The sequence below is a fragment of the Procambarus clarkii genome, chromosome 62 (assembly GCF_040958095.1).
Source record: "Procambarus clarkii isolate CNS0578487 chromosome 62, FALCON_Pclarkii_2.0, whole genome shotgun sequence".
Taxonomy (NCBI): Eukaryota; Metazoa; Arthropoda; class Malacostraca; order Decapoda; family Cambaridae; genus Procambarus; species Procambarus clarkii.
This window is the reverse complement of record NC_091211.1, coordinates 20154302-20176801: the sequence shown is the minus strand read 5'-3', so window position 1 is coordinate 20176801 and position 22500 is coordinate 20154302. Positions and strand designations below refer to the sequence as shown.

At 48.1% G+C, this 22500-nt stretch overlaps 2 protein-coding genes across 3 annotated transcripts in view; one reads left to right on the top strand and one right to left on the bottom strand.

Moving 5' to 3' along the window:
* LOC138354345 (uncharacterized) overlaps window positions 1-117 on the top strand; it is an 823-nt gene extending 706 nt beyond the window's left edge. The window contains exon 2 of the mRNA XM_069308504.1: window positions 1-117. This exon is cut by the window's left edge and continues 244 nt beyond it. Coding sequence (XP_069164605.1) covers window positions 1-117 — 117 coding nt within the window.
* LOC123766495 (ras association domain-containing protein 10) overlaps window positions 1-22500 on the bottom strand; it is a 266095-nt gene that overhangs the window by 53480 nt on the left and 190115 nt on the right. The window lies entirely within an intron of this gene.

The following is a 22500-nucleotide window of genomic DNA, read 5'->3' as shown; positions in this document are numbered from 1 at the left end:
AACATGGAGACCACACAACCCAACATGGAGGCCACACAACCCAACATGGAGGCCACACAACCCAACATCACCCCAATGAACGCTGGCTTCCACACTGCCCTGAACTCCACACCTTGAATGTGACTCTACAAAGCAACATTCAACCAACGAATGTTGACCACTTTCCTCCGAAGGCCGCCAGTCCTCCAAGGTCCCCCTGGAAGGCCCCGTGGAGGCGTCGACCCGAGGGGCGTTGGCCCCCCCCCCTGGCACCCTGCGTCACGGAGCCACACACAGGGGGGGGGGCGCAGGGTGTGGCTAGCGTGGATGATAAGACGCACATGGTGTGGTGGTGGGTGTGGCTACCATACAGCCTCCACGGCGTCGAATCCCGCCACTCTACACCCGCACGGCTCAGTCAGCCCTTACCTCCAGGGTGTGAGTTGTGTCCCTTCCCCCATACTTCAGATGGACCATCATAACAGGACCATCACAACAAGAACATCACAACAGGACCATCACAACAAGAACATCACAACAGGACCATCACAACAGGACCATCACAACAAGAACATCACAACAGGACCATCACAACAGGACCATCACAACAGGACCATCACAACAGGACCACCACAACAGGACCATCACAACAGGACCATCACAACAGGACCATCACAACAAGAACATCACAACAGGACCATCACAACAGGACCATCACAACAAGAACATCACAACAGGACCACCACAACAGGACCACCACAACAGGACCATCACAACAGGACCACCACAACAGGACCATCACAACAAGAACATCACAACAGGACCATCACAACAGGACCATCACAACAAGAACATCACAACAGGACCACCACAACAGGACCATCACAACAGGACCATCACAACAGGACCATCACAACAGGACCATCACAACAAGAACATCACAACAGGACCATCACAACAGGACCATCACAACAGGACCATCACAACAAGAACATCACAACAGGACCATCACAACAGGACCATCACAACAGGACCACCACAACAGGACCATCACAACAGGACCATCACAACAGGACCATCACAACAGGACCACCACAAGAACATCACAACAGGACCACCACAACAGGACCACCACAACAGGACCACCACAACAGGACCATCACAACAGGACCATCACAACAGGACCACCACAACAGGACCATCACAACAGGACCATCACAACAGGACCATCACAACAGGACCATCACAACAGGACCATCACAACAGGACCACCACAACAGGACCATCACAACAGGACCATCACAACAGGACCATCACAACAGGACCATCACAACAGGACCATCACAACAGGACCACCACAACAGGACCATCACAACAGGACCATCACAACAGGACCATCACAACAGGACCACCACAACAGGACCACCACAACAGGACCATCACAACAGGACCATCACAACAGGACCATCACAACAGGACCATCACAACAGGACCATCACAACAGGACCACCACAACAGGACCACCACAACAGGACCATCACAACAGGACCATCACAACAGGACCATCACAACAGGACCATCACAACAGGACCACCACAACAGGACCACCACAACAGGACCATCACAACAGGACCATCACAACAGGACCATCACAACAGGACCATCACAACAGGACCATCACAACAGGACCATCACAACAGGACCACCACAACAGGACCACCACAACAGGACCATCACAACAGGACCATCACAACAGGACCATCACAACAGGACCATCACAACAGGACCATCACAACAGGACCATCACAACAGGACCACCACAACAGGACCACCACAACAGGACCATCACAACAGGACCATCACAACAGGACCACCACAACAGGACCATCACAACAGGACCATCACAACAGGACCATCACAACAGGACCACCACAACAGGACCACCACAACAGGACCATCACAACAGGACCATCACAACAGGACCATCACAACAGGACCATCACAACAGGACCACCACAACAGGACCATCACAACAGGACCATCACAACAGAGCCAGAAATGGCGGCAAGTGGAGACTTAAACAAAGAAAACCTAACCTTAAAGGAGAGACTGAAGAAATACAGCAGACACGAAAGCTCTCTCGCCAAGGTGAAGAAATGGAAATTCATTCATCCACTCATTGTGTCGGGGGACAGGCAGCCAGCATGTATTCCTACACGTTAGGCTTATATCGAGGGGTCCTTCCCACCCCCCCTAAAGGGTCGAATTAATGACCCTCCCCAAGATTGTAACCCCATAACAAGCCGACTAACTCCTGAGTACCTACTTACTGCTAGGTGAACAGAGGCATTAGGTGATAGGAAATGCGCCCAATCATTTCTATCCCACCTGGGATTCGAACCCGGAATTCTTGATTCCGCGATTATTAACCCAATTCAATTTTTATGTACGAAGTTGCACAATATTTCTGAGCCGCTGCAGACGAGAGCAACAAGTCTGGGATCAACAAGGAGCTGATACTGAACGAAGGGGAGGAACGGTGCTCTTGGACCAACGGGGATCGAACGCCGACCTGCATGAATTGAGATACCTTGAGCATACCTGGAGAGAAGGTTCTGGGAGTTCTTCTACTCCCCCAAGCCCAGCCCGAGGCCAGGCTAAGGCTTTTGAGAGCTTGGTCCACCAGGCTGTTGCTTGGAACGGCCCGCAGGCCCATATACCCACCACAGCCCGGTTGGTCCGGCACTTCTTGAAGGAACTTATCCAAGTGCTTCTTGAAGACATCAGACACCCGCTATACCGATCATTGCAACCCGTTCTCGCACTTGCTTATAGTCAATATTGGCTTATTTAATAAGTGCCTATATGACATACTAATTGATTGTGAATATTTTAGTTTACCTTGAAAAGCTTCATAGAAAACACCGACCTCACCTAACCTTCTTAGTATGTTAAGATAAGCATCTTATTGCTTCTTAACTACAATTATTACTTAACCTATCAACGGTATAGGTTAAGTAATAATTGTAAATAAGAAGCAATAAGATGCTTATCTTAACATACTAAGAAGGTTAGGTGAGGTCGGTATTTTCTATGAAGCTTTTCAAGGTAAACTAAAATATTCACAATCAATTAGTATGTCACATATGCACTTATTAAATAAGCCAATATTGACTAAAAGCAAGTGCGAGAACGGGTTGATCTGTTATGTGGAGAGCCAGTGAGTAAAATAAGACTCATCAAGTCATGAACTCACACGAGTGAGTAAGGACCCCACAGGAGTGATGGTCTCACCGTGGTTATCTTGAGATGATTTCGGGGCTTTAGTGTCCCCGCGGCCCGGTCCTCGACCAGGCCTCCACCCCCAGGAAGCAGCCCGTGACAGCTGACTAACACCCAGGTACATATTTTACTGCTAGGTATCAGGGGCATAGGGTGAAAGAAACTCTGCCCATTGTTTCTCGCCGGCGCCTGGGATCGAACCCAGGACCACAGGATCACAAGTCCAGCGTGCTGTCCGCTCGGCCGACCGGCTTCAGTGGTGAGTGAAGCAAGACACTAGTACATCGTGGTGTACAATACCCCACTAATGATAGCCAACCTTCCTTGCGGGAAGATAACATCACCCCCTTGCCCAGACACGGAGGAACACCCCCCACCACTCCCACACGGATAGCAGATTACATCAGCAGGCCAGGATAGCAAGCTGCTCCCCCCCACACCCCCTTCTCTCCCTCCTATCCCAGCACATCCCGCTCCTATCTCGGCATTGGACAGTGCCTAGCATTTGATAGACCAGATGGCCAGATTCACGAAGCAGTTACGCAAGAACTTACGAACACAGGGGGCCAGATTCACGAAGCAGTTACGCAAGCACTTACAAACACAGGGGGGCCAGATTCACGAAGCAGTTACGCAAGAACTTACGAACACAGGGGGCCAGATTCACGAAGCAGTTACGCAAGCACTTACGAACACAGGGGGTCCAGATTCACGAAGCAGTTACGCAAGCACTTACGAACACAGGGGGCCAGATTCACGAAGCAGTTACGCAAGCACTTACGAACGTGTACATCTTTCCTCAATCTTTGACGGCTTTGGTTACATTTATTAAACAGTTTACAAGCATGAAAACTTGCCAGTCAACTGTTGTTATTGTTATAAACAGCCTCCTGGTGCTTCGGAGCTCATTAACTGTTTAATAATTGGCAGCCAAAGATTGAGAAAAAAAATGTACAGGTTCCTAAGTGCTTGCGTAACTGCTTCGTGAATCTGGCCCCTGGCAACGATTTTGTCTGAACCAAAAACGTAAATAATACAACTTGTTTAGGCCAATCAGAAGCCGATGAATCTAATCCATCTACTCCCCAGCACCAGTAGGGTCCAAAACCTCCACTAGTATGAACGCATCGACGTCATTCTGACGTCACACCCGCGGATGTGACGTCATAATGTTCCTATCGATGACGTAGAGCGTTACACACATCTCCCAAGTCTTGGACCCTACTCTCCTCTGGTGCAGATTTTAGGTCTATCATAGTTCCCCCGGCCTCTTAATGTCGGTCTAACTACACAAAAACAAATAACTTGGTACTAAGAACGCCCCAACCCAAGCCACCTACCTAACCCAACCGATCCACGCTAAGAAAACGTGCCGCTGGTGTTCATAGCACGCCGTATTGTAGCTGTTTGGGGCTCATAGCGTCAATTAATACAGGTTTGGTTGACAAGGGCTTTGAGTGATCTCCGTTTTCTGACCAAGACAATTACCTAATCCGTCACGTTATTTTATAGAACCGACCAATCCGTTACGAAAGCAACGTATTAGTACAAATTAAACCACCGTAATATAGACGTTTTCCATCCATCAGCTCGACAGGTTAGGTGGGTTGTTAAGGTTCGTACGTTTCAGGCTATGCAAAAAAACAGTTGCATTTCTGACGGAGTGGCGAGTGGTCTCGCGTCATGCAGGTCGGCGTTCAATCCCCCGACTCTCCACAAGTGGTTGGGCACCATTCCCATCCCCCGTCCCATCTCAAAGCCTTATCCTGACCCCTTCCCAGTGCTATATAGTCGTAATGGCTTGGCGCTTTCCCCTGATAGTTCTCCTTAATTTTTTTTTTTTTTTTTTTTTAGATATATAGAAGAGTTGTTACATTCTTGTACAGCCACTAGTACGCGTAGCACGTTTGTACGTGTTTGTACGTAGTACGCTAGTACGCGTAGCACGTTTGTACGTGTTTGTACGTAGTACGCTAGTACGCGTAGCACGTTTGTACGTGTTTGTACGTAGTACGCTAGTACGCGTAGCACGTTTGTACGTGTTTGTGCGTAGTACGCTAGTACGCGTAGCACGTTTGTACGTGTTTGTACGTAGTACGCGTAGAATGTTTGGTAATATGTTTATTGCTTGTGATGTGTGTATATGTATGTATTAACACGATGTACTGAACGGGGTGAGAATAGCTTGAGCTACCTCATCCCTTTGTGTGTATTTTACCTCAATAAACTTATTTCAATTTCAATTTTAATTTCAATTTCAATGGTGTGTGAGGTCAATTCTCCCCAGGTCACCACTACCTTGAGGTTATCTTGAGATGATTTCGGGGCTTTTTTTTTAGTGTCCCCGCGGCCCGGTCCTCGACCAGGCCTCCACCCCAAGGAAGCAGCCCGTGACAGCTGACTAACACCCAGGTACCTATTTTACTGCTAGGTAACAGGAGCATAGGGTGAAAGAAACTGTCCAGTGTTTCTCGCCGGCGCCTGGGATAGAACCCAGAACCACAGGATCACAAGTCCAGCGTGCTGTCCGCTCGGCCGACCGGCTACCACACGTCGCTGGTAACGAACCAGCGACCGTTAGCATTAATCACCCCACTAATGACCCTCCACACACCCAGTACCCTCACCACTCAAAGCTCTGTGATCAGCAATCGTAAGATATATATATAAATGATATAGTTCCCGGCGCCGTATGGTGGGGTATATCGCGCCGCGTCCACGGGGCAGGAGGAGATATAGGCAGATTATACCATATATCCTCCGTACTGGGCAGGTATGGTACAGTGAGTTACAGGTATGGTACAGTGTCTTACAGGTATGGAAAAGAATTTTCCAGGTATGGTACATTATCTAAAGGTATGGAACAGTATCTAAAGGTATGGTACAGTATCTAAAGGTATGGTACAGTATCTAAAGGTATGGTACAGTATCTTCCAGGTATGGTACAGTATCTAAAGGTATGGTACAGTATCTTCCAGGTATGGTACAGTATCTTCCAGGTATGGTACAGTATCTTCCAGGTATGGAAAAGAATTTTCCAGGTATGGTACAGTATCTAAAGGTATGGTACAGTATCTAAAGGTATGGTACAATATCTAAAGGTATGGTACAGTATCTTCCAGGTATGGTACAGTATCTTCCAGGTATGATACAGTATCTTCCAGGTATGGTACAGTATCTTCCAGGTATGGTACAGTATCTTCCAGGTATGGTACAGTATCTTCCAGGTATGGTACAGTATCTTCCAGGTATGGTACAATATCTAAAGGTATGGTACTTCCTCCACTTCTCCTCTGCCTGCACTCTCTCTCTCTCTCTCTCTCTCTCTCTCTCTCTCTCTCTCTCTCTCTCTCTCTCTCTCTCTCTCTCTCTCTCTCTCTCTCTCTCTCTCCACTCTAAGAAAAGTCCTCCTTTCTCGAAGATGCCCTGATACCAGCCATACCCTGACGGGAGACACCTTAACTACCGCCCCCTTGTACTGCTACCCATCCCAACACCGATCAACTCGAGATACCAAAACTAGGGCAATACCTGAAGTACATTCCTCCCCATCTACCTTTACCTGGAACATACCTGGAGAGGGTTCCGAGAGTTATTATACGGGCTTTTAACATCTTGTACCGACATTCTTATGGTCGCTGGGAGGATATGGAACAACGTCTGGTGTTCATACAGTGTTCTCTGGTTGTGCCTACGGCACCTGTACTGATTTGCATGTGATATGAAGGTCGAGCGTTAGTTCCTGGGCACCGGCTCTCCCGCCACTGATTGACGTTAAGTGTTATTGATGTTATGAATGTGTAGAAACAGTTGATTTCATTTGATTCGTTAATGTTCCCATTTTCTGGGTCAATCTCATTTTCGTATCGTATTTGCTTCGTCAATTTCCTTTCTCGTACAATATTTGTTTCGTCAACTCCTCTCCACTGCGACGGTACACTACACCTGTCTCTACAACGGTACACCGTTACTACACCTTCTACGACCAGGCAACAAAATTCAGGCAAGAAAGAGAGGGGTGGGCAGATTGCATATTCTTGGATTGCCAGAAAGCCTTTGACACAGTACCACACAAGAGACTAGTGCACAAGCTGGAGATGCAGGCAAGAGTGAAAGGGAAGGTACTCCATTGGATAAGGGAGTACCTAAGTAACAGAAGACAGCGAGTCAGTGTGAGGGGTGAGGCCTCAGATTGGCGAGGCGTCACCAGTGGAGTCCCGCAGGGGTCAGTCCTTGGCTCTATACTGTTTCTGATATATGTAAATGATCTCCCAGAGGGTATAGACTCGTTCCTCTCATTGTTTGCTGATGATGCAAAAATTATGATGAGGATTAAGACGGAGGAAGACAGTATGAGGCTACAAGATGGCCTAGACAGACTGGAGGAATGGTCCAACAAATGGCTACTAGAGTTCAACCCGAGTATATGTAAAGTGATGGAACTAGGAGGAGGAAATTGGTGGCTAGACACTGGATACCGAATAGGAGATGAAGTCCTTCATGAAACGGACAGAGAGAAACATGTAGTTCATATCACTCCAAACCTGTTTCCTGAAGCCCACATTAACATCATAACATCAGCGGCGAATGCGAGGCTGGCTAACATTAGAACTGCTTTCAGAAACCTGTGTAAAAAAAATAAGAACCTTGTATACCACGAACGTAAGACCAATCCTTGAGTATGCGGCCCCAGCATGGAGCCCGTACCTTGTTAAGCACAAGACGAAGCTGGAAAACGATCAGAGGTATGCCATTAGGCTAGTCCCAGAACTAAGAGGCATGAGTTACGAGGAAAGGCTGCTTGAACTGCACCTCACGTCGCTGGACGACAGAAGAGCTCGGGGAGACATGATCTCCACATACAAAATTCTCAGGGGAATTGACAGGGTAGACTAGGATGGATTATTTAACACGCGTGGTACACACGAACAAGGGGACACAGGTGGAAGCTGAGTACCCAAATGAGCCACAGAGACAATAGAAAGAACTTTTTCTTCAGTGTCAGAGTAGTTAACGGATGGAATGCATTAGGCAGTGATGTGGTGGAGGCTGACTCCATACACAGTTTCAAATGTAGATATGATAGAGCCCAATAGGCTCAGGAACCTGTACACCAGTTGATTGACAGTTGAGAGGCGGTTATCTAGATGGTTATCTAGAGATGATTTCGGGACTTTTAGTGTCCCCGCGGCCCGGTCCTCGACCAGGCCTCCACCCCCAGGAAGCAGCCCGTGACAGCTGACAAACACCCAGGTACCTACTTTACTGTTAGGTAACTGGGGGGGCATAGGGTAAAACAAACTCTGCCCATTGTTTCTCGCCGGCGCCTAGGATCGAACCCAGGACCACAGGATCACAAGTCCAGCGTGCTGTCCGCTCGGCCGACCGGCTCCACGGGACCAAAGAGCCAGAGCTCAACCCCCACAAGCACAACTAGGTGAGTACAACTTTCCCCCCGTCATCCCCGTAGGATGAAACACAAATCAGAGGAGGAGGAGGAGGAGGAAGAAGGGGGAGGGGGGGAGGGGGGAAGGAGGGGGGAGGGGGGGGGTAAGGAGGAGGAGGCGCAGTGGGCATCTTGGTATCGCGGCGGGCATCAGAAGTAATGAGAGGAGAGGACGGTGGGCACCTCACATTACATCTTGGGGTTACAACCACACACAACTCACACCCCAGCCTCCCCTGCCCCTACTCCTTGCCCCTACCTGCCCCTACCGTCCCTCCTCACCTCACCCTAATTACTTGCCAGGTCCTTACACTACCCCCTACCACCCCTACACCCCCTACACCCCCCCCCCTTCTACTGCCCTTCCTCCCCCCCCCCCCTTGTCCTCTCTTCCAAGGAGCATCTCAAATCTGTTGGAGAGCACACACACACACACACACACACACACACACACACACACACACACACACACACACACACACACACACACACACACACAGCGCCATAGTGACAGTATTGGGCAGCGCCACTCATCCTGTGAGTGGACACACCGCCATAGTGACAGTATTGGGTAGCGCCACTCATCCTGTGAGTGGACACACCGCCATAGTGACAGTATTGGGCAGCGCCACTCATCCTGTGAGTGGACACACCGCCATAGTGACAGTATTGGGCAGCGTCACTCATCCTTTGAGTGTACACACCGCCATAGTGACAGTATTGGGCAGCGCCACTCATCCTGTGAGTGGACACACCGCCATAGTGACAGTATTGGGCAGCGCCACACATCCTGTGAGTGGACACACCGCCATAGTGACAGTATTGGGCAGCGCCACACATCCTGTGAGTGGACACACCGGCATAGTGACAGTATTGGGCAGCGCCACTCATCCTGTGAGTGGACACACCACCATAGTGACAGTATTGGGCAGCGCCACTCATCCTGTGAGTGGACACACCGCCATAGTGACAGTATTGGGCAGCGCCACTCATCCTGTGAGTGGACACACCGCCATAGTGACAGTATTGGGCAGCGCCACTCATCTTGTGAGTGGACACACCGCCATAGCAGCATGTACAACAGTCCCCAATAGGAAGAAAACCCGCTGAGTTGTTCATCCTGTCACTTGTACCCAGACACAGCTGGGACTGACTTAACTGTCTCAAGTGAACAGCTCCTCAAACAAGATGATACACATTTCTCAACCCTAAAGTACTTACGCTATCTTGCGGGTGCAAAATAGGGAAATCTTTTAAGAACAGTATCTGTATTTAACAGAAAGTGTTTTCCTAACTTAGAAAGTGTTTCCTAACCTTAAACAATGAGAGGTTTACTATACTACACGCATTTTGAATGTCTCTTGCTTGTTCACATTCCTTCACGTGGTGTTCACGTGACGATTGAACGACGCTGTGGTTACGTCGTGCGTGTGTGTTCACCTAGTTGTATTCACCTAGTTGTATTCATCTAGTTATATTCACCTAGTTGTATTCACCTAGTTGTATTCACCTAGTTGTGTTCACCTAGTTGTGTTCACCTAGTTGTATTCACCTAGTTGTGTTCATCTTGTTGTATTCAGCTAGTTGTATTCACCTAGTTGTATTCACCTAGTTGTATTCACCTAGTTGTGTTCATCTTGTTGTATTCAGCTAGTTGTATTCACCTAGTTGTATTCACCTAGTTGTGTTCACCTAGTTGTATTCACCTAGTTGTGTTCATCTTGTTGTATTCAGCTAGTTGTATTCACCTAGTTGTATTCACCTAGTTGTATTCACCTAGTTGTGTTCACCTAGTTGTATTCACCTAGTTGTATTCACGTAGTTGTATTCACGTAGTTGTATTCACCTAGTTGTGTTCACCTAGTTGTATTCACGTAGTTGTGTTCACCTAGTTGTATTCATCTAGTTGTGTTCACCTAGTTGTGTTCACCTAGTTGTATTCACCTAGTTGTATTCACCTAGTTGTATTCACCTAGTTGTATTCACCTAGTTGTATTCACGTAGTTGTGTTCACCTAGTTGTATTCACCTAGTTGTGTTCACCTAGTTGTGGTTGCGGGGGTTGAGCTCTGCTCTTTCGGCCCGCCTCTCAACTGTCAATCAATCAACTGTTACTAACTACTAAGTAGTTTTTTTCACGCCCCAGGAAGCAGCTCCGTGTCAGCTGTCTAACTCCCAGGTACCTATTTACTGCTAGGTAACACGGGGCATCGGGGTGAAAGAAACATTTTGCCCATTTGTCTCCGCCTCCACCGGGGATCGAACCCGGAACCTCGGGACTACGAATCCGAAGCGCTGCCCACTCAGCTGTCAGGCGCCCTACCCCCAAACACCACCTACCATCACCTATTACCAACACCATACCCAAGGTACCAGATGTTTGGGACGGGGTCCAAGAGCTTGACACCTCGATCCTGAAGGCACGAATGGTACATACACAAGTAGCACGGGCTATGGTGATCCCGTAACCTTACCGTGAGTCATGGGAAGGGAAAGTTCCCAGATTTCCTAACCGGTGTCTAACTGTACTCACCTGAGTCAAAAAAATATAAAAATCTGGCGTAAATTAAATGTGAGTTGATGAGGAAGTAAAGGCTAGGTGAGTGAGGGGGCTTACTCACTGTAATAACTCGCCTTGTATATCTCGACCGCGCACCCCGCTACTACCACTGAGCTATCCGTGCAATCTCCGCTCTTTCTATGGTAATAACAGATGCTATATCGATCATGTAAGATGTTAACACTCGGGCCGTCATACGAAGACGTAAACCAGTAAACAGAGGAGAGAGAGAGAGAGAGAGAGAGAGAGAGAGAGAGAGAGAGAGAGAGAGAGAGAGAGAGAGAGAGAGAGAGAGAGAGAGAGAGAGAGAGAGAGAGAGAGAGAGAGAGAGGAAGAGAGAGGAAGAGAGAGGAAGAGAGAGGAAGAGAGAGGAAGAGAGAGGAAGAGAGAGGAAGAGAGAGGAAGAGAGAGGAAGAGTGAGGCAGAGCGAGAACGAGAGCAAGGGAGGGAGAACGAGAGCGAGTGAGAGCGAGGGAGAGTGAGACACTAGTGAGGGAAAGTGAGACACTAGTGAGAGAGAGTGAGACAGAAAGATAGAGATAATCGTAGTCACAGCCTATCGTATGAGTTACCGAGTGACGCTGCCACCACCCTGAGTTACCGGACAGGGGACCGGAGTGAGAGTCGTAGGTCTGGCAGATGGAATAACCTACCAGGACAGGTGTAGGGGACAATTGAACGGTACAAGGATCCTGGCCTGACACTCCAATAATCCTGACCACTTGGGAACTATAGGGTACACAAGAATAAGGCGGGACACACCCAATACTAACACCTCAACACGGAAGACGAACGGGGGGGGGGGAGGAGTATTGGATAATTAAGAACACTAGATCACTAGGGCAAAGGGGACGGTAGGCCCAATACCACTAAGGCAAGGAACCATTAATACACATTGAATAACACTTAATATATGACTTTATTTGAAATAATTAAATACGACACTCCCTAACTATATTCCCTACTAGAGGCCAAGGGTACTGAATGAGGTGCTTTAGTACAAGAGAGCCGTACTTACTCGTATGTTGTTCCACAGTTTTCCTGGAGATGATGTTCCTTCCCCGAGTCCACACACACTGTCCACCTGGGCTGTGCCCACTCTACTCTCCGTGTTCCATGATCTCCCGCTCCTCAGCTGAACATGAGGGTTTTGCATTTGATGTTTAGGGGTTAATCCCTGAAGATTATCATGACGGCATCAACTCTGACCTCTACGTGATTCGATGATCGTTGACCTGACTCTATGGCTAACTTGTACAGAGGTGTAACTTTTACATTGTCTGCCTCCGCCTGACTGGCGCCTGTGGTTTGTTCATCCTCCATGTGGCTTGTTCATGCTGTTATGATGTTCATGTTGTACTATGTACTGCTCTCTTGTTACATCACCTGGAGAGGCTAGGTGAGTAAGTGAGGCAGCTTACTCACCTGGAGAGGCTAGGTGAGTGAGTGAGGCAGCTTACTCACCTGGAGAGCGATTTTGGCGAGAATTTCTGGCCCTTCTCTCTCTATCCACACTTACCTGTGGATAGAAATATGGTGGTTAATGTTTGTCTACCACACACACACACACACACACACACACACACACACACACACACACACACACACACACACACACAAGGCAGTGATGTGGTGGAGGCTGACTCCATACACAGCTTCAAATGTAGATATGATAGAGCCCAGTAGGCTCAGGAATCTGTACACCTGTTGATTGACGGTTGAGAGGCGGGACCAAAGAGCCGAAGCTCAACTAGGCGAGTACAACTAAATGAGTACACACTTCACAACACCATTAGCTGATGACAACGGCTCTTGAGTACATTTCATCGTAATGGCTGTACGTTTAACCTGTAATGACTTACAAGATCACACCTTTAACCTGTAATCATTAACAAGATCACACCTTATAATAACATTTTTACCAAAATAAATAACAAATGCCTCATACTGTGAGTGCAAGAGTGAGTTAAGAGAAAGAAGCTCACAGGGTCGAGCTAAGTGCCTCGTTAACCGAGGATTACAACCCTAATGTCAACCACGTCTGAAGCTCATTAAACACCCGACATTAAACAACTTATTTGATGTCGGGTTTTTTGGCGAATTTAAACTCTAAAGAGAAGTTAAAAAAGAATTTAAATATTGTGTATTGGAGCGTAACTTTTACACAAAGACCCATTACAAAAATTTCTAGTTACATTTCTCCGGAACTCTCGAGTTATATTGGGAAATTGGGCGTGAAATTGATGGCTGTTGACACTACCAGATAATTGATAAATGTAAAGAAAATTTTCAATTTAATGAAAACGAGAATTAATACAAGGGGACAATTAGGATGGTGGAAATTATTAGCATGAATTAGATGAGGATTGTAAATGGTTAGTGCTAGTTCTGTCCAGTTTGTGGACAGTTTCCCGATACTTCTGTCCACCTTATTGACAGTTTCCCCCCAGTTCTGTCCACCTTATTGACAGTTTCCCCCCAGTTCTGTCCACCTTATGGCCAGTTTCCCGCCAGTTCTGTCCAGTTTGTGGTGAGTTTGCCGTCAGTTCTGTCCAGTTTGTGGCCAGTTTCGCCGCCAGTTCTGTCCACCTTATGGCCAGTTTCCCCACAGTTCTGTCCACCTTATGGCCAGTTTCCCGCCAGTTCTGTCCACCTGATGGCCAGTTTCCCCCCAGTTCTGTCCACCTGATGGCCAGTTTCCCCCCAGTTCTGTCCACCTGATGGCCAGTTTCCCCACCAGTTCTGTCCACCTTATGGCCAGTTTCCCCCCAGTTCTGTCCACCTGATGGCCAGTTTCCCCCCAGTTCTGTCCACCTGATGGCCAGTTTCCCGCCAATTCCGTGGCGGGAATTGGCTAAAATTTCCCTCCAAACCAATACATATTGCAATCAGATGTTCCGTATTGACTATGTTGGTTTACTTGCTCTATATTTACACATTTAAAACTTGTAAACACGATGGTTTTTAATGTTTTTTTACAATTATATATTAAATATTTCGTTCACATCTTGTTTCAAAAGATGAGATAGGGATTTACCGACTGTTTTCTGAGTCTTCGTGGGGGTTCTCCACTTAACACTTAACAACTCCACTTAACAAGACTTAAGACTGAGTCTCTACTTAACAAGAACAGAACAAATAGTGAACAAGAACATTTCAGAAGTTTAAATAAACATTAAATTAACATGGGGCATAGAATGTTAATGGTTCATCTTGGCCGCGCAAGTGTATGGATGGTATAGTCACGAGAGAGATGTGTCAGGGTGGCACCGTGCCACCAGGGATGTGTCAGTGTGGCACCGTGCCACCAGGGATGTGTCAAGAGTGGCACCGTGCCACCAGGGATGTGTCAAGAGTGGCACCGTGCCACCAGGGATGTGTCAAGAGTGGCACCGTGCCACCAGGGATGTGTCAAGACGGCACCGTGCCACCAGGGATGGCACGGTACTCTGAACCGGTTGAGGCCAACACTGAGACACTGGTAAAGGTGTGCGTGACTACACATCCCAGGACAGTTAAGTGACACCAAATGAAAACCGGGAACACGGAACAAGTTGCACGAAAACCGGTTCCAGGATGACAGGTGACGTGTCATATGACATGACAGGTCGTTGAGACACCGGCAATGCTTGCGGGAAGCTCCACGTGATTTAAGGTCACTTGCATACTGCTTGTGAGGGACAAGAGTGGGACTTTGTTGTGCTTGCAAGAAAGTTGAGCTGTGGCTCTTGGGTACCGAACGAGGTCTTTGGTGGGTGGCAGGAGGGGTTAGATTCCTACCATTCCGCTCCATCATTGATCTCTATTATAAAAATATATATAAGGGAACTTGAAAATGTTGCAGAGGTTTGCAACGAGGCTCTGGCCCTAGAATTACGCAGGACGGGACAGGAAGACTGACAGAGGTGGGCTTACCGTCGCTGGAAAAGACATGATACAGATATATAAGACAGTATCTTTAGAGATTGACAGGGTGAAGATGGATTAGTTCCAATAAATATCCATTGAGCAAGAGGGCGTGGAAGGAAGCTTTATAAACAGTGAACAAATCCACAAGGGCCGTGACGAGGATTCGAACCTGCGTCCGGGAGCATCCCAGACACTGCCTTAATCGACTGAGCTACGACAGGGTTAAAAGAGTTGAAACCGAAGTTCTACTGAACTTACTGGATCCCGCAGCCTCTCCGAGGCACACACCAGGATTATCCTCGTCACGGCCCTTGTGGATTTGTTCATTTGATTCATCACGTTAGTGTGATCTTTGCGTGTTTATAAACAAATTTGTCAAAACAAACATTTCTGCGCGTTCCTGGTAGTACTTGGTGAGCACCTCCAGGTTAGCACACACACACACACGCATGCACAAGCGCGCACATACATCAAAAGAATAACATCGGCGGCGTATGCGAGGCTGGCTCTCATCAGAACAGCCTTCAGGAACCTGTGTAAGGAATCTTTCAGAACCTTGTATACCACATATGTAAGACCAATCCTGGAGTATGCGGCCCCAGCATGGAGCCCGTACCTTGTCAAGCACAAGACGAAGCTGGAAAAAGTTAAGAGTATGCCACTAGGCTAGTCCCAGAACTAAGAGGCATGAGTTACGAGGAAAGGCTGAGGAAACTGCCCCTCACATCGCTGGAAGACAGAAGAGCTCGCAAAGACATGATCACCATATACAAAATTCTCAGGGGAATTGACACGGGAGACAAGGATGGATTTATTTAACATGGGTGGTACACGAACAAGGGGACACAGGTGGAAGCTGAGTACCCACATGAGCCACAGAGACATTAGAAAGAACTGTTTCAGTGTCAGAGTAGTTAGTAAATGGAATGCATTAGGAAGTGATGTGGTGGAGGCTGACTCCATACACAGTTTCGACTGTAGATATGATAGAGCGTGAGAAACTCAGGCATCTGTACACCAGTAGATTGACAGTTGAGAGGCGGGACCAAAGGGCCAAAGTTCAACGCCCCGCAAGCACAACTAGGTGGGTACAAGTAGGTGAGTACACACGCACATATTAATCTAGGTTGCAATCCACCGTGAAATGTTTGATTTATGACCATATATATCATGTTTTGTGGGTCATGTTCTGGTGGGTGTTAGTTCCACACCCTCATCATGCTACCACACTCCTGCACCACCACCACCACCACCACCACCACCACCACACTCCTGCACAACCACCACCACCACCACCACCACCACCACACTCCTGCACAACCACTACCACCACCACCACACTCCTGCACAACCACCACCACCACCACTACACTCCTGCACCACCACCACCACCACCACAATCACCACCACCATCACCACCACACTCCTGCACCACCACCACCACAATCACCACCACCATCACCACCACACTCCTGCACCGCCACCACCACTACCACCACCACCACCACCACAACCACCACCACCATCACCACCACACTCCTGCACCGCCACCACCACACTCCTACACCACCACCACCACACTCCTGCACCACCACCACCACCACCACCACCACCACCACCACACCCCTGCACCACCACCACCACACTCCAGCATCACATGTATTTCTCCCCCACAATATGATTTCCTCGATTCCCAGCCAATCTCCGTGAATTTGGCTCACCAATGATTAGCAATTTTGCTCATATTTTGGTTGCTGCTCTCTGGAGTTCATCCATGCATGTGCTCGTGTCTCAGTATTGCTGTCTGCCTCTTCAGTCGTTTCGCTGAGGTTATGTATAACAATGAACTCTCTCTCTGTTCTCTCTACGTGCTCTTAAAGAGTCCTAGTAATGTAGTATACATGTTTATTTTACCAGCTACAAACGTTCACCTTTGCATCCATGATGGTATCGATGATTTTGGTTTTCATTATTGCAATCACATCGGGTTATTTTTTCTCGCTTATCCTTTCTCTTATTTCATATGCTTTATGTGATGCCATCAGCATTGGTACTCAATATTTTGTTTCCACGTAGACACAGATTCTTGAATATGTAGAGCAGTCATGTCTGTTAGTTTCTACTAGCTTGGGTTGTGAGAGATGCTGTATCATGAGAGATGAGTGGTAGAACACAGGACGGGGGAGGGGGAAGCTGAGAGATTTAGAGAGAGGAATATAGCGGCTGAGAGGATGAAAGGGATGGAGATGAAAGGCTTTGAGTGGTAGAGATGTGAATGTTTGTGTACCCGAGCGTGAATGTGCGGTTGTGGTGTGTACTCACCTAGTTGTAGTTACAAGGGGTTGAGCTCTGGCTCTTTGGTCCTGCCTCTCAACTGTCAACCAACTGGGGTGTGTGTGTGTGTGTATGTTCTTCACACAAGGGCGTATGTACGTACACTTACGTAACACAAACAAGAACACACTCCACACAATACCACGATAAGTCAAGTAGCGCGACAACAAGGAAACCGCTACGCAATACCAGTACTCTAAACAAACTGTGGGTTTATAAATGTTTAGCATTCCCGAAAGGAGCCATTTATCCCCGACAAGTTTCCACGCTTGGTGATAACAGCAGACCGCAGCCAGTCCGACTCCTCAAACAACACAACACTCTTATGTAAATTGTCGGTGCAAACAAGCAGGAAATATTGAGCGCTTGGGAACCATTCCGGGAGCAGCAGCTGGTAGGGTCGGTGGCGCCGCAGCAGCTGGTAGGGTCGGTGGCGCCGCAGCAGCCACCACAAAGTTCTGGAAGTAATATATTCTCCAAAAGCAAAGGAATTTCGGGAAGTAAGGACTTGCTTCCACCCCCCATCCCCCGAAGAGTCGTTTTCTGTGAGAAGGACCTTCTTTCGTAAGGGGTGTCTTTTGCCATTATTCCCTGGCAAGGCACTAAATCTTCCACAAGACCTGTCAAGCCCCACAACCCTGTCAAGCCCCACTACTCTGCCCAGCCCCACCACCTTCCCATAAACTGTTTAACCCGTGTTAAACAGTTTATACTTATCTACCCTATCAATTCCTCTTGAGAATTTTGTAGGTAGTGATCATGTCTCCCCTTACTCTTCTGTCTTCCAGTGTCATGAGGTGCATTTTACGCAGCCTTTCCTCGTATCTCATGCCTCTTAGTTCTGGGACTAGTCTAGTGGCATACCTAAACTTTTTCCAGTTTCGTCTTGTGCTTGACAAAGTACGGGCTCCATGCTGGGGCCGCATACTCCAGGATTGGTCTTACATGTGTGGCATACAAGGTTCTGAAGGATTCCTTACACGGGTTCCTGAAGGCTATTCTGATGTTAGCCAGCCTCGCATACGCCGCTGATGTTATTCTTTTTAAGTGGGATTCAGGAGACAGGTTTGGTGTAATATCAACTCCTAGATCTTTCTCTCTGTACGTTTCATGAAAGACTTCATCACCCAATCGGTATCCAGTTTCTAGCCTCCTATTTCCTCCTCCTAGTTTCATTACCGTACATTTAATTGGGTTGAACTTTAGTAGCCACTTGTTGGATCATTCATTCATTCAGTCTGTCTAGGTCATCTTGAATCCTCATACTGTCTTCCTCTGTCTTAATCCTCCTCATAATTTTTGCATCATCAGCAAACAATGAAAGGAACGAGTCTATACCCTCTGGGAGATCATTTACATATATCGGAAACAGTATAGGTCCAAGGACTGACCCCTGCGGGACTCCACTGGTGACGTCTCGCCAATCTGAGGCCTCGCTCCTCACAGTGACTCGCTGTGTTCTGTTACTTAGGTACTCCCTTATCCAATGGAGTACCTTCCCTTTCACTCCTGCCTGCATCTCCAGCTTGTGCACTAGTCTCTTGTGCGGTACTGTGTCGAAGGCTTTCTGGCAATCCAAGAATATGCAGTCTGCCCACCCCTCTCTTTCTTGCCTGATTTTTGTTGCCTAGTCGTAGAATTCAATTAATCCTGAGTGTGTGTGTGTGTGTGTGTGTGTGTGTGTGTGTGTGTGTGCGTGTGTGTGTGTGTGTGTGTGTGTGTGTGTGTGTGTGTGTGTGTGTGTGTGTGTGTGTGTGTGTGTGTGTGTGTGTGTGTGTGTGAACTCACCTATTTGTGCTTGCGGGGGTTGAGCTTTGGCTCTTTGGTCCCGCCTCTCAACTGTGTGTGTGTGTGTGTGTGTGTACTCACCTATTTGTGCTTGCGGGGGTTGAGCTTTGGCTCTTTGGTCCCGCCTCTCAACTGTGTGTGTGTACTCACCTAGTTGTGTCTGCAGGATCGAGCATTGACTCTTGGATCCCGTGTGTGTGTGTGTGTGTGTGTGTGTGTGTGTGTGTGTGTGTGTGTGTGTGTGTGTGTGTGTGTGTGTGTGTGTGTGTGTGTGTGTGTGTGTGTGCATGCTTGCTTGCTTGCGAGCCTGCAGGGTCGAGCACCAGTTCCTCAGCCCCACCTTTGCAGCAGCCGCAGGTCAGCTAAAGACTGACACAGTCTTCACGTTTCTGGCTTCCTTAAGACGGTGCCTATTGGGCAGTCTTCCGCCATGAAGGTGTCCAACACCCCCCCCCCCCATCCCGAACCATCCTAACTACGTGTCAGGATGGGGGAACAGTGCCTCCACAAGTGGCACTCTCTCATTAACTACTAATGACGCGAGGTTCAGAGATAATTCATATGAATTACGCCCTCCTCTCTTTCTCCTTATCTTAATGGCCACGTGAAGTGGGTTACCGGAAGCTTACCACTTTCTTATTCCGGAGTTACCGGGTGTGGTGGTGGTGCTGGTGGGTGCCATATTGTGGTGGTGCTGGTGGGTGCCATATTGTGGTGGTGGGTGCCATATTGTGGTGGTGGTGGGTGCCATATTGTGGTGTAGTGGTGGTGGTGGTGGGTGCCATATTGTGGTGGTGGTGGGTGCCATATTGTGGTGGTGGGTGCCATATTGTGGTGTAGTGGTGGGTGCCATATTGTGGTGGTGGGTGCCATATTGTGGTGTAGTGGTGGGTGCCATATTGTGGTGGTGGTGGGTGCCATATTGTGGTGGTGGGTGCCATATTGTGGTGTAGTGGTGGGTGCCATATTGTGGTGTAGTGGTGGGTGCCATATTGTGGTGGTGGTGGGTGCCATATTGTGGTGGTGGGTGCCATATTGTGGTGGTGGTGGGTGCCATATTGTGGTGTAGTGGTGGGTGCCATATTGTGGTGTAGTGGTGGGTGCCATATTGTGGTGGTGGTGGGTGCCATATTGTGGTGGTGGGTGCCATATTGTGGTGTAGTGGTGGGTGCCATATTGTGGTGTAGTGGTGGGTGCCATATTGTGGTGGTGGTGGGTGCCATATTGTGGTGGTGGGTGCCATATTGTGGTGGTGGTGGGTGCCATATTGTGGTGGTGGGTGCCATATTGTGCTGGTGGGTGCCATATTGTGGTGGTGGGTGCCATATTGACGGTGTAGCGGTGGTGGGTGCCATATTGACGGGTGTAATAGCGGTGGTGGGTGCCATATTGACGGGTGTAATAGCGGTGGTGGGTGCCATATTGACGGGTGTAATAGCGGTGGTGGGTGCCATATTGACGGGTGCCATATTGACGGGTAAACCAACCCTGCAATTTCAATGTCCTTTATTTCCTGACGAGTGAGGTACGGCTGTGGTCAGCGTGATGACAGCAGCTGTCAGTGGGTCTCGGGCCTGCTGACGCGCCCATCTGTCTCTCAAGTAATGTTAGTTTCCGGTTGAAATTTGCATATTATAGGTTCATATGCAAATGTCTATTGGGGGGGGGGGGAGCCTCGTCCAACCCGCCTGTTCGCGTGATTTATCACAGAGCAAGAACTACAACTATTTTTGCCTAACCCAAACAACCCGCCTATCGTAGATGCATCATAGAAAACGACACTCATAGTGAACTACGTCCCTCACAGCACTATTTGACTCGACTCTGAGTTATTAATAACAGTATTATTTCGTAACGACATAAAACAGTAGGTGCGGATCATCCCAAAATTATCAAAAAATTCTAATCATCACACACATATTTTTCAAACCCCCCCAAATTTTTCATTTGTTTTTCTCTCTACACATTTTAGATCATCTATGGATGAGACGACTGTGTAAAACGTTGTTACGGTGTTATAGATAAGTGATATTGTGTTTGATGAGAAAGGACAAAGGAGGCAGCAGGAAAGATAAGATGAAGACGGAGAAGAAAAGAGGAAATAATCAATGCTAGACACCCGTTGTTGTTGTTGTTGTTTAAGATTCAGCTACTGGGAACAAAAAGTTCCAAGTAGCATGGTCTATGGTGAGCCCGTAGTGGACTTACCTGGCACAGGAGCGGGGCTGTAACTGGTGCTAGACACCCACCTTCAAGTATAAATATAACAAATACACTTTCCTTTCGCCTCAGCAGTGCTCAGACCATATAGACCTTGTAGAGAGGTGACCCGGATATAAGTGGTGCACGTTGAAGGTCAGTGACCCCCAGGTAGAGCCAGAGTAATATTGGCAGTGTTCCCTCACGGTGATACATGATCCAATCTGTTTTATTGCTCGGTTTTTTTGTTTAGTAATATCATCAAGTGCTTGTCGGCTCTATGATCTCCTGCACGGGTGGCTCTCCTTGGGCGAGAGAGGGAGAGAGGGAGGGAGGGAGAGAGAGAGAGGGGGAGAGAGAGAGACAGAAAGAGACAGAGACAGAGACAGAGACAGAGACAGAGAGAGACATTCCGGGCGAGAATATATCCTCTAGCATACACACACACACACAAACACACACACACACACACACACACACACACACACACACACACACACACACACACACACACACACACACACACACACACACACACACACACACACACACTTCTGCATATCTCAATATGCGCAGACTGCATATTTCTGGACTGCCAAAAAGCCTTTGATTCAGTACCGCACATGAGACTGCTGTTCAAACTCGAGAGGCAGGCTGGGCTGGGAGGAAAGGCCCTAGCATGGATAAGGAACTACCTAACAGGAAGGAGCCAAAGAGTTACGGTAAGAGGCGTGAATTCGGACTGGCGAACAGTAACGAGTGGAGTACCTCAAGGATCGGTGCTGGGAGCAATTCTATTTCTTGTATATGTTAACGACATGTTTACAGGAGTAGAGTCCTACATGTCGATGTTTGCGGATGACGCAAAGTTGATGAGAAGAGTTGTGACAGATGAGGATTGCAGGATCCTCCAAGAGGACTTGAACAGATTGCAGAAATGCTCAGAGAAATGGCTACTGGAGTTCAACACGAGCAAAGGTAAAGTTGTGGAAATGGGACAAGGT